The 18,333-nt window shown below is 44.5% G+C and overlaps 1 protein-coding gene across 1 annotated transcript in view; it reads left to right on the top strand.

Moving 5' to 3' along the window:
- The first annotated feature begins 6,777 nt into the window (after positions 1-6,777).
- Positions 6,778-18,333, top strand: part of midn (midnolin) — a 28,956-nt gene continuing 17,400 nt past the window's right edge. Inside the window, exons 1-4 of the mRNA XM_083970248.1 lie at positions 6,778-7,228; positions 9,613-9,841; positions 11,644-11,731; positions 11,901-11,963. Of these exons, the coding sequence (XP_083826374.1) occupies positions 7,153-7,228; positions 9,613-9,841; positions 11,644-11,731; positions 11,901-11,963 (456 nt within the window). The 5' untranslated portion in view covers positions 6,778-7,152. The remainder of the gene's footprint in view (positions 7,229-9,612; positions 9,842-11,643; positions 11,732-11,900; positions 11,964-18,333) is intronic.

Below are 18,333 nucleotides of genomic sequence, written 5' to 3'. Positions count from 1 at the left end.
GCACCAGCCAAGATTGAATTAGCCCACAGCCTCAGCTACCCCTAAGCCTGGTGGAGGATTAGTGGGCAGGGATTCAGGAGTGTGTGTGTGGGTGTGTGTGTGTGGAAGTATTCGACCGTGTGGGAGGAGAGCAGGGTGATTTGGCAAGTTCTGAACTTGCTTGCACCAACAAAGGAAATGCCTGCATCTGGTATTCATCACTGCATACTGTACACACACACACACACACACACACACACACACACACACACACACACACACACACACTGCTATTATCTCCTATGTTTTCTTTCAGTGTAAAAGCGCTGGGAGTACTGGTGCACATCACAACATGTTGCTCTTAAACTGATTTGGTGTCCCCTCAACACACGTTGACCTTAAAGAGCAACATTTCTTTACAACTCACACTACTCAGTGAATGGGTAGAGCCATTGCAAAAGTCATATCTTTGTTTTACCAGAAGTAATACGCAAGAAGTCCATTCTGCATTGCCAAAACCACCTACCCACCCACCCACACTTCCTGCCCTGAGTCTCTCTCTCCTCCACTCTCTCTCTCTCGCTCCTATTTTTTCCCGTCTCTCTCCCTCTCTTTCTCACACACACACACTTGTTCTGCTCTCTTCTATTTTATACACTCCACGCTGACACCTAACCTTTGTCGGACCACCAGTTCCTCTGGCGCTATGCCGTGGGCTGTCAAACAGACAAATAAACAAACAGATAGCACTAACACCCTCCCAGCGTGGCCGAGTTTCACAGCTAGAAAGGTTCTTATCGTGCCCGGCTTGTGTCCTGTGGGCGGATTTCATTAGCTTATTTAGCACATTCAGCCCAGTTCCAGGTTGAGTCCTATTGTGGGTCTTTTTAGTGTGAGCAGACTGGCTCTGGAAAAGGCAGCAATTATCAGGTCCACTTTGTCAGGGTGTTGAATTTACACCACTGGGATTAGGCTGTGCAGTAAGTGCTTAACAGACCCATGGTTTGGGTCTGGGGTTTGGGAGTTCACTAGTGTCTTATGAGTCATACAGCGCCACAACACAAGCGAGGCTATGAAAATGACAAAACGCTTCACTGCACATGGACAGAATATGGAAAGCAGTGTAAACTATCCTGTTGCGGACGTACTAGCCTATCATATTCTCACATTATTACAACTAGTTGTTTCAATTAATGTTGCATTTTGAACACCTAGGCATTTTCACAACCACACTATTTGATTTTTTGCCAAGCAACTCATGTGAATATAGATAGCACATTCATGCGTGTATGCTAAATATAAAGTGACAGTCTGGAGACTCTTAACTCAGCTTAGTTCAAAGACTGAAAAACAGGGAAACAGCTGGTAAACAAAACAAAACAAAAAGGTAAAAAAAAAAAAAAAAAAGAAATTGCACATCTTAGCAATTCAACACTCACTGTTGAATGAAATGACTAAACTCCTAGAAGTCACTGTACCTGGGCCAGAAATGATCACTGATCAATGATAACTTCTTTTTTTTAATTAAACAAAAAAAAAATAGTTCATGTCATTGAGCTTTAAATAAAGACAAGCTAGCTGTTTCATTGTACTCCCAGGTTTTATGCTAAGCGAAGTGCATTATAGTAATAGACATGAGGTATCAGTCCTCTCATCAAGTATTCATTTTTACCAAGAAGCAAGTCAAGGAATTAACTCCTAATAATTACAATACAACTATGCAACTTCAAAACAGCAGCAAGCAACAGCTGTTACATAATAGTGATATGGTTGATGGAACCACAATGACGAATATACTATTGTTTAAAAACAGTCTCATGCCAAAGTATGAGGACTGGCATGATGATTACACACTGGGTAACACAAAGTACTGTATATCTCATCAATTATTAGGAATGTGTTGAGCAAAGATGCGATAATGAGCATGTTCAAAACGTCATACAGAAAGAACAGAGAAGCAACATATAATGTTACTCATCAGTGACACACACACAACATATATTCAGCCGTATGACGAATGCACCAACTGTACAGAATGAACTCAGTGAGCTTGATTGTGAAATGTTTTTGCCTCTGGGTGCTACTCAGACCAGGGCGGTTCTTGTGCTTAGTCACCACTCACTCACTCAGGAACCACTGAAAAATACAAACTTGTCAATGAGTACTCAAAGTGATGTTGACATGATTAATTTATCAGTCGACTAATTTTCATTTGGGAGATGAAGTAAACTGCTTCCTGTGAAGTTTCATTTCAAAGTTTTGATGACTAAATTCAAAGGAATGTCGTGACTCGCCGTATTGGAATTGGGGATCTGGTCGAAATGTTCCTGGCTTGTATTATATGTTCAGAAGCTACTGTAAAGTGTGAGCGTGACTGAATCATAGTCTGGAGTGACACTTTTCTTTTCTTGTCCCATCATTGCACGTTTTTGCACATTTTCTCTCACTTTGTTTCTCAAGCCGTGCCTCTGACACTCTATCTGGCACATTGTCTGCTTCGGCGTGTAAAGCTGTAGAGCTCGAGATGTGTCATCAGTCATCTGTGCTGTGAGCCGACGGGGTGAGCGAGAAGGCACTTCAAACAGGGCTCCTTCTGCAGGTGTGGGATCAGAGGCCCTGTCCACAGTGAAATCCTTCCCACTCCCACTCAACTCGTCACCCCTCTTCTCTCTGAAGATTCTTTTTTTATCCTACACTGTATCTTGGGTGCTATTGCACTCCATCCCAACATTTAACACTTATCCCACTCCACGTTTGCTTCTACTATGACCAGGTTACTTCAAGCATGTAGGCCCATGTGCTTATAGGACGCTTCCTACCAACTAAGTCCAGCAAATTGTATGAAGAACTATTCATTTCTTGGGAACACAGAAAAAATGTAAACCTTTTTTTAAATTTGGAAATTTCAGCTTCTTAATCAATCAATCAAACAAACTTTATTTATAGAGCACTTTTCATGCACAGAGAAGCAGCCCAAAGTGCTTTGCATAAAACCGTAGATACAAAGAACCCCCCCCCCCCCCCCCTTCTGACGCATACTCACACGCACATGCGTTAAAAACATTGAGAAATTAAAAATAGAGGAAACACTGTCTCAACAATTTGAAGTGTGTTAATAACAGAATTGTAGGCAACACCCGAATTATGATTACATTAGTTGTATTTCTATTACATTATTTTTGATACATCTGTCATATTTCAAGCTTTCACATCCTGATTTGCACATGGGAAGACCTGTGACTCAGGTCTTGACGTGTTTCTCTGAATATATTATATCTATTGCCAGGACTGACATTTAATTTACATAGTGGTGTATGTGAATTTATCCTATTCTGAAACATATGGTGCATAACTGCATATGTCAGTACATGTACCAATGTGTTATGAGATCTCTAACATTGAGACATTGAGCCAGTGATTGGCTGTGGCTGTCTCTGCCCTGATTACTGACCAACAAAGACTTTGTGATGAAAAGTGTCAAAAGTCATTCTGGGGAAAAAACAGCATTGTGAAATAATATGAGCTTAAGAAAAAGGACATTTTGAAATACAGTATCCTGCTTTTATTTCATAATATCTTTTTTTATGTTTAACTCTGAGTCATAGTCATTAAGCGTAAGTGCCCTTATTTGTCTGAATGTACATTAACATCCCTCTGAGATTGAACATGAGTCTGCATTCACAAGTCCATCTCACCCACCATTCTGCCTGTGTCCACCATTCAAATGGCTGAGCTTCCTAATAATTCAGAAACTTTATCCACCGACTGAAACAGACACTCGAGCTGCAGTCAATACTGTCTGAAAGATAACATGTAAATCAAATTAGAGATAGCCTACATAAAGATCTGGGCCTCGTGTAGTTAAAATCAAGAACCGAGTGGGGTCATAGCGGGTCAGTCTTCCTGCATTATTTCTCTGACAAACTAAACATGAGAATTTTTTTTGTTCCACTTGCTATGTGTCAGATATTCAGTTGAACAATCTTAATAGTTTCCTGGGAATCGGACAAAAAGTGATGCTGTTCCCTGACGTCAAATATGTGGGATGTTGACCTGACTTGCACCTTGCGCACTCTTCCTTTGTCTGCTGTGTGTTTGTGTTGGTGCACGTTTGTATGAGTACTACTACCCGATTGTTTAATAGCCACCCTCGCACCTGTTTGCGAGATAGAAACAGCAGTTGTGTGTTTTACAAACATCCATCTGTACTGTTTGTATCAGCATGCAAGGAATGCAGGCATCTGTATGTGTCAGCTTCCGGTGGTAATAGTTGTGAGTGTAGCGTTGTGATGGCCAACAAGGTGTGTCTGTCCCACTCGCAGCCACTCGGGGTGAATCAGGAGGAAATGCTAGCCGGAGAACAACAGCAGCAGGATGAGCGCGTCGGGCACGGTTCATTTTTCTCCCGAGGCAGAGGGCGGCCCACGGGTGACTTTGACAGATAGGAATGCTGCTCACCCACACACACACACACGCCCACACATGTCCCACACACTCAGACTCTCGCACAACAACCCGTGCGCTGTTGCTTGTGCATCGACACACACATACGCAAGCGCGCAGATGGGTGCACGCACACACTCACACACAGGCTGCTCTGTCCCACCAGATCTGATATCCAACGTGAAATGTTTACGACCCGCCCACACGGCCTTCCTCCCCTGTCAATAAACTCTTCCCAGAAGTACGTGTGATACATTATCATGTAGATGGCTGCATGTGGGGGTTGCTCTTGCATCCTCCATCACAGGATTATCCATGTGCATCCTACTGCACCATGCAGCACATAGAGGAAAACATTTGGCTTTTAAGCTGTGTGATGATAAATTTGTGCATTAACACAATTCTTTTACTTAATCACATTGTGATTTGTCATATTAGCACAGATAGAATGAGGGGACACACTGTACCAGCTACAGGGGATTAAAATAAATGACATACTGAAAGAAGGTCTCAACCCAAAATAGTAAAAAAAGAAAAGAAAAAAGAAACATGCCCTCTACTTTACTAAGGAATGAAAAACTGCCAATTAAAAGACAATGTCAAGATCAGGATTACATGTGGTGGGGGTTGCACCTTTGTCACAAAACATATCAGCTTTTCAGCTCAACTACAAAGTCTAATTCAGGCAAACAAGGTCAGAGTGTTCTGCATGACCAGCACTGTGTTGACAGCAAGACCTGCTGACGAGCACAGCCAAGCCGTCTCATGGCTGAAAGAAGAACTTGACTCTGAAGCGGCCAGAGTGACACACATCAGCGCACATTGGCTTCCTCTGTGTATGAAAGTCTCGTACACGCAGATCCCGTAATGTGCTCCTGCCAGCACGACAAGCGTCAAAACAGGCTATGGAGCGAGCTAATTCAAAAGCGCAGCGTTTGACTGGAACAAAGGGTTGGGTTTCAAGTAGAGGAGGGCGTTTAACCAACTCCTTTCACTTTGCTCCACTGAATCAGCATCTCCCAGAGAGAAATAAAGAGATGGAGACAGATAAAGAGCAAGAGAGGGAGCTGTTGGGGCTAGGCAAAGACAGGCACCTTTGTCTGATCGTAGTCTCTGGGAGATAACGCCAATGTTTCTTTTGAACACACACTGCTTTGTCTCTCACTAACACACACAAATACACAGGCACACACTAGCATGTGGATGATTCAGTCCTCAGACAACGTGATAATATGCTTGTGGGGCACGACGTCCCCTGCAAAGCGGGGAGGAGTGTGTCTCTGTAATCAGACAGACAGTCTGTGCTGGTCCTGAGGCTGAAAGGAAGGACAGTTCTTGGCTGGTGAATGTGACCTGCCTCTGTGGCAAAGTCAGGTTTTTCTTTTTTCTTTGACACATTGCACAACCTCCCTCTTGTCCTGCAGGTGAACCTTGTTGTGATGATTATCACACATGTGAGCTGCATGGACACAATCAGTGCACAATCATTATACAATATCCTGTTTAGGTTCACTGTTGGAATATTATGTATGCCTATTTGTGTTATAGTTCAGTACACATTTAGGATACTTGTAGTTGTGTAGTTTTATTTTGTACAACTTTAAATTCTTAATCATTTGAACTTCAGAGTTAAAAATGTTGCACTTATTTTATTTGAAGCTATACTTGATACTATTTTGCAGACAAAGCAATATAAAAACATTAACATATCATGTAACAGTCTGCTTACATGTTAATGCATCAGTGAAAACTATACTGCTAAAACCATTATGAAAGAGGCACTTCTAGATGTGTTTTTACAATACATAATTGTTAATACATATTAAAATTTTGAATGGATGTTTTTACTTGTGCTACACTTCCTATTGTGAATGTGTTTGTAGGCTACTGTGTATACTTTGACCATCTAAATACTTCCCTCACTCCAACAACGAGCAGTTTCTGTCAATTTTTCACAGACAAGGTCTTGTCAACAAAAATAAAACTGCTTTAACTTCTATTTTTTCCCTCAAAAATATCCATAAACTTCCCCACCACGGATGCATTTCCTCAAACACATAGGTACAGTTTTTGTTTACCGGTGTTCGTGCTCCCGTATCCATGGAGCCTGTTTACCTGCTTCTGTTGCCCGGTGACATATTTCTCGATGTCGTCAAAGACATGGCAACACCCCTGATATCGCCAAAGCACTCATTTCATTGACTCTTTGTTAAGGTGGCATGGCTACAGGTCGGCGGGGGTTCTGTTTCTATTTAGATATCTACTTCCATTAAAAGCTGTATCCTGCTGCTCGGACAGCCAGGGCATTGACACAGTTAGATATCTTTATCTGTTGCCGCTTTGCGTAGGCACATTCTTTCCCAACGGCGAGAACGCGTCGAACAGCGAAGCAAGGCCACCTTAAATCACATGCTGACATACCAAGAACTGCACTCTCCACCCATCTCTGAGAAGAGCCTGTAAAGAGGTGTCTCACCTTCTCCACCGCGAGCTTATTATCAAGAAACACACCGGTGCGCCAACAGCAAGCGGAGGAGGCATCTTAGGGCATAGCCGCTGCTCCTTATTGGCCAGCAGCACTTCCCCGAGGTCTGGTGCGTAACGTCGCGCGCTGGACACGTACGGATCAGTCAGAGAAGTTTAAAGTGGAGAAGAAATCCTCTGGATACTCAAGAGTTTGGATTTATTCGTCTGAGGGTCTCTTGGTCACTGTCTGGGTTTTTACTTTACATGCCAAAGCTGGGGGAACAGACTGAAACACAGCTGACTTCTGCGCGAAGCTTCACAGTTTTCGCCATAATAATTGGTAAGTACACCTTAACATCACGCCTGTGTTAAAACACTATTGTATACGTTGTTATAGCACGTTTACCGAGATGCTGAGTGCCCACAGAAGTTTTGACACGGGCCATATTGCGTTGGTGGGTCAGAAATTGATCGGAGAGAAGCGGTCAATCGCGGATCGATAAAAGCATGTTGTCAAGTGATTGGATCGGCCTCCTTCCATGTAAATTCACCGGGCATGATTAACTTAATAAGGCCGGTATTGACCACAGGAGAATGTCGCTGTTAGTGCAAATTATAATTGGTAGCTGACAGTAAGTCGCTGCTGATATATCTGATTAGAAACACAATAACAACCATATTAGATGATGATGTAGCACTGACAGTCGTACACTGAGTATTATAAGCTAATTTGCGATGAGTTCTTAAATATGAAAATGTGAATTGATATTTCTGACGGATAAATAGTCGCTTTAAAGTCCCACCTAAATAATCCTCCATTGTTAGGCACAAGTAAACTGTAGTGAGTCTCTTTTAAGTTTTGATTGTGAAAGTTCTCTTCTTGACCACTAGGTGGCGACTGAGTATCTGCTTTTTAGTGCATTGATAGGAAATGTAGGGGTGGACTATGTTGGCTGTAGATACCTGTATTCTCAGTATGCCCCTCTTTGTGTGCAAGCTTCCCTGATTCGTTTTTTTTTTTTTTTTTTTGGGGGGGGGGGGGGGGGGGGGGGGGGGGGGGGAATTTATTTGGAACTCCTGCAGCATCAGTCACAGCTGCACCTTTTTATGTGTAGGAAAATCTCTAGTCCCTTACATCTCATTCTTTTACTGCCACATGGGAACACTGTGTAGACTGTGTATAGTGTATTTCTTCCTGAAGAGTAGGCTATATCTCTTCATTGGAGGTCATTTGCGTAGACTACCATTCACAATGACTTTAATGGTATCTGTATGTTGCAAAGGTCAGGGGAAAGAAAATGGTGTCAGCACTATTAATGTCATTACAATCCAGCTGATAACTTTAGATTTACCACTGAAGAGTGTCATAAAAACCTTTAAAATAGCTACAACCACACTTTTGCTGTTGATTTGTAGCCTTGCCTTAAATGAAGAGAGTGAAACCTGATCAAAACATGGATACTCTCTTTGATATGGTTAAATCTGTATTTTCAGTAACATACACATTAGATCAATACATTCATTAATTGTAACGACTCATACCTCTGAATTACTAATCTAGGATCAGGCTATACCTCCTCAGACACGATGCTTTTTTTGTAGCTGTGCGTTCTGGTGATGAATGCACTGTTAAGCCTGTTGCACACTTCACAAGGAAGATAATACTAAATACACAAAATAACAAATTAAAAGATTAACAATAGGCAAATTACGTTTAAGTGCCTCATTTAAATCGGGTCCCCCCTCAGATCGCCCGGAGGTATTTAAGGCAACCCCAGGTTAGGAACCACGGCTGTAGGCTACTGTGGTAAGGACATATTTTGTTCTATGCTGTAATTTATTATGAATGGCCTAAACTCGCCTGCCCTCCACGTGGGTGTGGATTTCATTCTCCTATTGGCTGAGAACAGCAACGTCCTGAAGGAGCTCTCCTCTGATTGGCCGAGCCGCCCCGGGGCTTGTGGGCGTATTTTATCGATGGTGGAAGTGGGATACTTTGTGACAATGTTCATTGTCGATATTTCGCCGGAGCTGCAGTGGGTATGAGTGCGCTGCGGAGAGCCTCTCACTAGCAGCCGCGTGAGGCTTTTGCAGCTTACGGACCGTGTATTTTCTCCTCTAAAGCTTGCAAAAAAAGCTTTCAAAAACACGAAGAGGAATTTACGTTATTTTTTTTTTTTTACTAGACCACGCAGGTTTTTTTTGTTTAAAGGTAACCTCTTACCTAAATGACTGTCCGTGGCTTTTCTTTCTTTTTTTGCTTTTTTTGCTGACTGCATACTTGCGTTTCTGGCTGGCATTTGCACATCTATGTAGCATTTAGGAAGACTTTTGCTGGCACGGCCGGAAAGGGCAACATTAAAGACAAAGATCAAACGAAGAAGAAGGGGAAAATAGAGCTTTATGTAGTTTACTTTCCTGGGGGAATATTCTCATGATATCGACCGGAGAGAAGACGGATTGGGGTTTATTGTGACTCTCGGAGAGCGAGAGAAAAGGAAAAGGGCACCGAGACCGTAGCTCGAGGGAGAGACCGAAAGAAAAGCTCTCTGAATGTTGCGTTTGAGTCGCGAGCACAACAAGGGACGGTAGCCGAAGCGGCGGAGCTGCTTCACCACCATCCTCCTCCTCCTCCTGCTCACCCTCCTCATCCCCGGCTCTTGCACGTCTTGTCTCCCCTTCCCAACCGCACCACCACCCCCCCTTCCCATTCTCTGACCACAGGTTATCGGATGGACCAGCATCCCAGCGCCCGGAGCTGCACCAGTCGCGGGGCTTCGACCTGCGAGGCCGTCCCGACTGAGCCCTCCATGAATCTGTACATCCACTCCACCACCGGCACACGATTCGAGCTCTCCCTGCCCCAGGAGGAGACCGTGGAGGGACTGAAGAGGAGGTTGTCGCAAAGACTCAAAGTACCCAAAGAGAGACTCGCTCTGCTACACAAAGAAACGTGAGTAAAGCTTTCTTTGTGAGCAATGCTGAAACGTGTTTTTACGGCAAGTGTTGTGGCTCTTTCTGTTGCACGGAGAACAGTAGAATATGCTTTTTTTTGTCTTAAAAGGGCAGCCAGTGTTTGAGACTTTGTACTTCATTACTGAGCCATAGCCTAATGCTTAGCTATAGCCGACCGCAGTTAAAAAAAAATGTGAATAAACCCATGAGGTGAGTTCACTCTCCAGCCCTGCAGTCATATGTTTCAATCTATAGGCTCTAGTTTGCATTTATTCGCTCTTGGTGCTCCCGTGGGCTCCAGGCACAACCTTGGCTGCTTTGGTTATCAATACATTCAAGGAAACTACTGACCACCGTATTGGAATTACGCATAGGGGACGTGCCGGTCACTGGAACAGTATTGACAAGGCGATCTGCAGACTTGCATTGATTCATCCATGCTTCATTATAAATACCGAAGCCTGACTGAATTGCTAATGCTGTGTGAATCATGCACGTTAAACATTGATGAGTATAGTCACACAGACTTGGTAGCCTGTAATTTATTTACTGTGCAACTGCAGGCATACATATGGCTCATCTTGGACATGTTGCTGTATTCATGGAAAATGATACATCCTGTGCTTGAGACTGGGGGTCTTAGTTTCTATTTGCATGGAAATAGACAGTATCTTTGGAAACAGTGTAACTCCTTAAAGATTTCAGTGGGTTTCTGGGTGTGAGGTGTCGGCTGGCCAGTACTCAGAAAATGCTCCTGTAAATAGCACATTGGGACAGAGCTACTGGAGACAGGGGGTAGTTAAACCTTTATTTACCAAAACCGAAACCAACAATATTAGGTGGTTTTCCAAATGAATCAGGCCCAGGTTAAACGGGCTAACAATAGTGCAGGTGGTGTTATGCAAAAAAGTGAGGGGTGGTGGGCTGGAGGGGCTTTAGTGTATGCAAAAAAGTCAGCATTGTTTTTCAGCAACCCCCCCTCCCTCCATCCCCTCCGACCCATTGTAATCACCCAATAAATCACATCATCCTTTAAAACCTGAAACCCCCTTTTTAATCCCCTCCTGCTCCTCAAACTGTAGACCTCCAGCAAGTCAGTGCTGAGGGCCTTTGTTCAGCTGCATAGGGTGAGATCTGGGTCATGCTTGTACAGCAGGTTCCCTAAGCAATCTCCATGAGACTATAGGAGGCACTTACACCTGGATGTGAGTGGTTTCAGTGCATCGTGACCTGCAAGATAAAAGCTTTTCCTCATTGTGGAACAAATACTCCAGCTATGCACCAAACATTAAATAGTAAAACACTGTAAATGTATTATATATAATATCACTCGGTTTAGCTTTCTGTGGAATTGCAGAAACAATTCTCATATCAGTCTGTATTTCACCTCAGAACAATAGCTTTGCAATTTCAACAATAGTTAATTGCTGTAGCTACTGTTTATCTTTTGTCATAATCCTTTTAAAGGGCTGTGGTTTTGGTTTCACCTTGGAGTTTCTGCTTATCACTTGTACGACTCAAAATGCCAAAAAGAAAATACTTACCTCCACTTAGGCAAGTGGCAGTGGTGCCAAATATCCACTGCAAGCAATTGTCAAGCTCCACTATACTCGAAATTGAAATATGACAGCCCAATCAATACTTCTCTTTCATGGAGCTTTTCACCCACGGCTCTTTTCGAAACTAGTTTTGAAGTCTGTCTGCCCCCCCCCCCTCCCTTGGCTAAAGGGTGTTTGTGTGTCTGAAGAGAGCAGATATTGTCAGCACAGTCTAATTATCCTGTTCTCTCTAACCCTGCAGGCGACTAAGTTCAGGCAAACTCCAGGATCTCGGCATCTCTGATGGGAGCAAGTTAACACTTGTTCCAACAGTTGAAGCAGGATTAATGGTAAGGCTCACTTCACTGTAATTTCATTTCAGTTTGAGCTCATATATTAATTCCAAGTACAGTATCTTTGCATTTCTAATAAATATATTCAGTCGAAATCGTTTTACATAATTTACTCCTTCTGGTTATTTAAACTGGTTGTTTAACATTGTCTTTTCTTTCTGCGCAGTCTCAAGCATCAAGACCAGAACAGTCAGTAATGCAAGCCTTGGAGAGCTTGACAGAAACTCAGGTAAGAAACTGTTTCTCTGTGTTGACCCTGGAATAACATGGATGTAGCAAAGCTAGTGTCTGTCTTACCATGGCTGCAATTTAAACAGAGCTTTGGAACCATTGTGTGTTTGTGTGTGTTTGCATGGGGGGTTTGGGATGTTGTAGCTTTGCAGAGCAACACCCAGACAAGACAGAGACAGAGAGAGATGAGATGAGATGAGCAGGCTGCACAAGCACAAGCCTCTTTGCTCGTCTAATCTCAGCCTCTTAAGCAAGCGAAGCCAAGCTAGACATCCAGCGCGAGCTGTTAGGATATAATAAGCAGCAACACCCTCCTGTATCCTAGTAACATCTGTGCGTAGCGTGTTTGTGTGCGTGCGTGCACGTCACTGCAGGAAACAGGAGTGAACACCACACAAGAAAGGCTTATTTGTGAGATGCTGAGAGGACAAGCACATAACACTTACTTCCACGTTTCTGTTTATACCTTTATCTGTAATCTCTCTCCACTCCCTCTGTATTTCATGCTCTAACACACACACACACACACACACACACATACACGCACACACAGGCACACACAGGCACACGCAGGCACACACATGCACCGGCAAGTTTCCAGGAAGTGTGCTGTGGCTACATGGAGATTGAGTGTAGTCTCACTAACTCATAAACAGAGTGCTGGATCATCAGATGACAGCCTTCTCACTCAGTATTAGCATAGGGTTCCTGGAAGCCCGGCATGTACAGTCTGAGTGGGGCCGACACCCTGACTTACAGTGAAACAGCTCCGTAGGCCTAGCGAAGTGCACTATGCGTTTGAGTCAGTGTGGCGTGACTCACCAAAATGATCAATAGTGAGAGAAAAGCAAAGAAGAAGAAAAAAAAAAAAAGGCAAATGGTTCTCTGCGTCGGCCGCAGAGAGAGTGCAAGCAAGAAGACAGGCGATAAGGCTGAATGCTCACAGACAACACAGTGACGTATGAAAACCCTCCGCAGCTGACTGACTGACTCAGATCAACTTCCTTTTGTAGCGTTTGGTAACACTGTGATGTACGTAACTGCATCAGTGATGCGCCGCTGAATGATGTCAAAACAGTACGAGGTGGTGAAATTGCATGCTGCTGATGTAAGGAGTTAAGTGTGTCAGTGATAATGCGGTTACGTCCAGATGAAGTTACCCCGAAAAAACATTTCTCCAAATTTTTTTGTTGTTGTTTTGATGAGAGGATGTGGGCTGTTCAGAGATAGTGGAGTGTGGTTTGGTACGACTTCATTCCCTGCTGATAATTTTATGGTGGGAATCCTGGTTGTGTGTGTGTATGTGTGTGTGAACTCAGCATGCATCTTGTAGCAACTGACAGCAGACGACTGCGTGTTGTGTAGGTGTGTGTAAGTGGAGATGTGTGTGTGTGTGTGTCACAGTGGTAGTGGGCTGGAAGGAAGCCTTGCCCATCATGTGGTACGCCTTTGCTGGGCAGCCATGAGTGACTGTCGTTTTCACCAGAGGCAGACGATAACTCAACCGCCGACCCAGAAGAGCAGATTTCTCACTCTGCCTTTCTTCCTGCGTTTCTCTCTCTATAGCCACATAACCCCGTAACACTCGGGTTCATTATGAGTCATGTGCTTGAATCTTTTTCTTCTTGAGAATTGCTCGCTGTACATTACTGTAGCATGCATATTTACCGTGATGTTAATCGTAATCCTGGGGGAAGTCGAGCACAGAAAGAATAAAGGGGGCGCACTAAGAATGATATCAGGCTAAAAGGTTAAAATAAAGGTATAAAGCTGCTTTAGTGTGTTTTTATCCAGGGGAATTGATTCCTCTTTATAATTCATGAGGCGGAAGGGAATGATATAGATTGCGAAGAGATTATGGATCTGAGTAAGATTAGAAAATAGGAACACAAAAGCTTTCCCTCATTTCCTCCCCACCACCTCCCTCAACTCTGGGGCTATCAAAAATCAATCAATGCACTTAGCTCTTAAAAGTGTCTGACACGATAACTGATATGCCCATACACCCAAAAATAGCCGAGCGGAGATGTGGGGTGACTGTTGGCTATGGTATTCTTGCTAGACGTGGGTATAAACACCTGGACCTCTTATTACTCCTCACCCGTCCATATATTTCGGTCGTGGCAGGTCTGATTTCCAGCTAGGGTGTTTTCCCAGGAAGTATGTGTCTTCATGGAAGCCTGGGTCGAGCATATCACATTATAACTTCTTTATCAGAATTGAGGAGGGGTCTGCAGTTAGCAGCTAGCTGGCCAACTAGCCAGATGGAACATGACAGCCTCCAGTGGCTGTTTCAGACTTTTGTGGAGCAACTTGGATAGAAAATATTTTATGGAAATTGAGCCCCAGCAATTATCGAAATGAGACCCCCCCGTGCTTTTTTTTTTTTGCACCGTCTCCCCCTTTCCCTCCTTCTCCCTCTCTTGTTTCTGCTTAACAGCTCTCTCAGGGCCCTATAATTTAAATGTGCTGTGGTTTGCAAGTCCGGCTAGCTGCCTGACTTGACCGTGATGGCTGGCTTCTTTAGCAAGGACAACCCTGGCTGCCTTAATTCTTCCTCTGGCATCTCACTGGACTTTTTTTTTTTTTTTTTTTTTTTTACATGACATGTAAGCTGTATTAAGCCACTGCCTCCTGACAGCCCATCAAAATACAGTTGCCTGCACCACTCTCCTCTCATTCTGTCTGCAAAATAGAGGTTGTGTGTACAGCTTACTTATGCAGTCATGCACGGGCACATACACACACACACACACACACGGACACATGCGCACACTCAACCAGAATTGAAAGGATATATTTAAGAGGATTTCTGATCCTGCTCAGTGAATGAGAAAATGTCTGATCCTAGTAGTAAAATGAATGTATACTTACAAGACAAGCAGTGAGAGGGAAATGAAAGCAATATTCACTATTTCTGGGCATATGTAGGCTGTGACATCAGCCATTCATCTATTGATCTTGGTATTTGACAGAAAGAGAAGGATTATATGTCCCTCTCAGCACACAGGGACTATTTGCTCATTGATGCACATTGATGTTAGAATAAAAGCCAACCAGGCAGGCAGGCATCACCCTTACCATCCCCCCATTTGCCCTTCCCCCATGCAACCCCCTCTTTGTTCCTGTCTTAAAGCATGAGCACCAAACCTGCCCAGTTGACAAACCCTCAAACACACAACAACGATTGAGGGTCACTTTTTTCAAGTTTGCCCCCCCCCCACCTCCCACACACACACCCATACACCCATGACCCCCTTTTATCCGTCATCCATCCATCCATCCATCCATCCATCCATCCATAGGCATCGGCAGTGGTCCATACTGGTTTCAAAATCAATGCGCGGCCCAGCTGGAGTGAGGCTCAGTGGGCTGCAGATTGACAAATTCTGCCTTGAACACTAACACAGATTGCTTTGGGAGGAGGATGTGTGTTGCCATTCCATATGTCCCTGCGGAATACGCTGTTGCGTATCTGCTCTACTTTTCTCACTCCCGCCAGCAAGCACCTCCTGTCCTCATCCACTCTTCTCTTCCCTTCCTCCTACTCCTCCTTTTCCAGGAACGTCAGACTCGGGGATATGGCACCGTTTTGTCATTGTGTCTGGAAGCAGACAGATGGAAACTAGTAGGATCTAACAATCTGTGGGGAGTCACCTTTGGGTCACCCTCACCTCATTTCCTCTGCTCTGCCTCCCCCGGGGGGTGCCACGGTGGGCTGGATAGGTGGAGCAGAAAAAGAAAGGGAGAGCTTAGTGCAATCCGTACTGCAAGATGTCAAGTCTGTCTGTGCGCAAGTTATGTAGGCAGTAGGCTGGAGGTAATGGGGAGGATGAGTACACATACTTGGGTAACTCACAGATGTTGAAGTGTTGGGGGGGGGGGGGGGCTCTAATGGAAGGGTGGAAAACAAGACAAAAGAGGACAGAGGCTTTGGCTTTGTACTAGAAAAGACAGATCTTGTGAGAGTGGTGTGCATATAATGAACTGTGTACCTGTGCACATCTGTGTGCCTGGATATGACTGTGTGTAAAAGAGCTCAGTGCAGATGGTCAATATGTTTCTTTTTCCAGCCCTGCACCTTGTCTAGATGCTAGTTAATCAGCAGGATTGACACTACTGGAAATCATTGAGGTGTAATAGTATTGAGGATTTGGGAGTGCAAGGAATTGAAAAATGACTGAGTCAGCCTGGTGGTCAATATGAGAAGCCCCCCCCCCCCCTTTTTTTTTTGTTATAGCATGTAGCTCCCTCTGTCCTTTTCACTGCTATTGAAATGAAGGCTTTTTATATGCATGCAGCTTAAGAGAGGGAGTCCTTGTTCTCTAGAATGGTAATTTGCTTTTTTGTTACTTAAATGAAAGCTACAGAAATTAATTTGTTGCTGAATGTGTAAATCAAATTGTGTATGGAATAAAAGACAATGCTGATCTAAAGGCCCATTCAGACCCTGCTCGTGTAAATCCCGGCCTTGAAAATTGCATTAATAAGCTGATCACGCAGTATTTCTTTTTTTTTTTTCCTCTTTTCTTTTTTGCACCTGTGTAATCTCCTTTGTGATGCTTAAACGCACAGTGGGGGAGGGATGCAGGGATGGGTGGAGGGAATCAAGGTGTGTTGTGGGACAATCAAGGGAGAGATGGATTTTGCAGGGGGATTTCATTGTCCTATTGTGTATATGCATCTGCTCGCACATATGTGTGTGCATGTGCCAACATCCATTTCTAGTGGCTGTGTCTGCGCGTGTGTCCTCATTCAGCGGCCAGGGGAGTCTTATTTCTCCATATTTGAGTCATGACCGTCATTGTTTTCCATTCCCTGGCGACACGGAGCTTTTGTGATTGAAGTAGCAGGAATCGTGACTAGTGGGGCCACCGCGTGGGAGGATGGAGGCCAGGAATATCACGTCTTATGGCCACCACCAAGTCTAATGAAGTCAATTAGGTGTGTGCTGCTGCTGGAACAGAGACAAAGGGTCAAGAGACCCAGGTCGATAATTTAAGTCATAAAATAAACATAGAGCGTGGAAGTTTTCCGAAAAGACGGCCTTTTTTGTACTCTCACAGCCGCCACTCTCTTTGTATTCTTTCCTGCAACACTTAGACAAACCTCCTCTCCTCTCTCCATTTCCATACCCACTTACTGTATCTCAAACAGATGCGACGATGTGTCCTCACTCAGTCTTCTTTGGTTGATGTTTGTACAAATATCCACAGATATTTATTGCCGGGTGCAGAAACCACTCATCGCTTAGTGACGTTCTTCTCCACCGACACAGGATCCTGATTAACAGTTTTAATCAGCGAGTAGAAAAGGGATTCGGTGGTGAGAGACGAGCGTGAGCAGCAGGCGGACGAGTGAGGGTGAGGATTGTTTTTGCTGCTGCTGCTCTTGCTTGCCTCGAATTGGATCTAGCGCACGAGGGCTGGGGGATTGAGAGCCTTGTATGTACATGTGAGTCGGCTCAAGTGTAGCCGGTTAGCCGTTGGCACCGTCGGAGAGCGAGGAGTAGCTTTAGCAGGAACCTGATCTTCCTGAACTTTGCCATTCTGATCTCTCTTTTCACTCAGCCGATCAAATTCAGTGATGGCCAGCTGGTCCTCTCCCGCTTCCTTCAGCCCCCTCTGTTTCTTATCAGGCAGTATTACAGACGCCTATCTTTCTAATGGGGCCTTTTGAAAAGCCCCCCCCCCCCCCCCCCCCCCCCCCCCCCCCCCGCTGCTTTTAGGATTTGGGGCATGATCCAAGTCATTGATTTTTTTTTTCCTTCTCTCTTTTGAGAGCCTGTTATTGCATCTTTAGCCAGTGTGTGTCTGCACAGAGACCATCAATAGTGTCCTGGTGCGATCAAAACATCTAGGTCGATAGGCGGGTTAATAAGCAGCTTTTTGAACCGTACATTTCACCTAGCCGTTCGACAGGTGAGCGGCACTGGAACCAAAATATGGCTGGAGGAGACGGCTTCCTTCTCACGCTTCCTTCTCTCCACCCTCCTGTCCCGCCCTTCCAATCCTCTATCCTCTTTTCTCCGGCACAAAGCTGCTCAGTTGTTCATGAATGTCAGCTCAGTGCTGCCAACCCGCTCTATCTTTCCATCCCTGTCCCTCCTACCCTCCCTCCCTGCCTCAGTCTCTCAGCCTCTCTCTTCCTCCCTCACTCCTTATCTCCCTCCCTTAGTTCGCTTAGTGTGCAAAGGAAGAACGACTGCAAATGAGTTCCTTGAACCACAGGGACCCCAATAAATAAAACTGTCAGCCAGAGATGTCGAAAGAGGGGGGAAAAAAAAGAAGGAAGGAGCCAGAGGCACACTCTCACTGAATATTTCATCACCCACCACCACCACCACTCTGACACCCTACCCCCATCGC

The sequence above is a fragment of the Trachurus trachurus genome (genome assembly GCF_905171665.1).
Source record: "Trachurus trachurus genome assembly, chromosome: 4".
NCBI lineage: Eukaryota > Metazoa > Chordata > Actinopteri > Carangiformes > Carangidae > Trachurus > Trachurus trachurus.
Note: the sequence above shows the minus strand (reverse complement) of the source record. Positions and strands in the feature narration are given on the sequence as shown.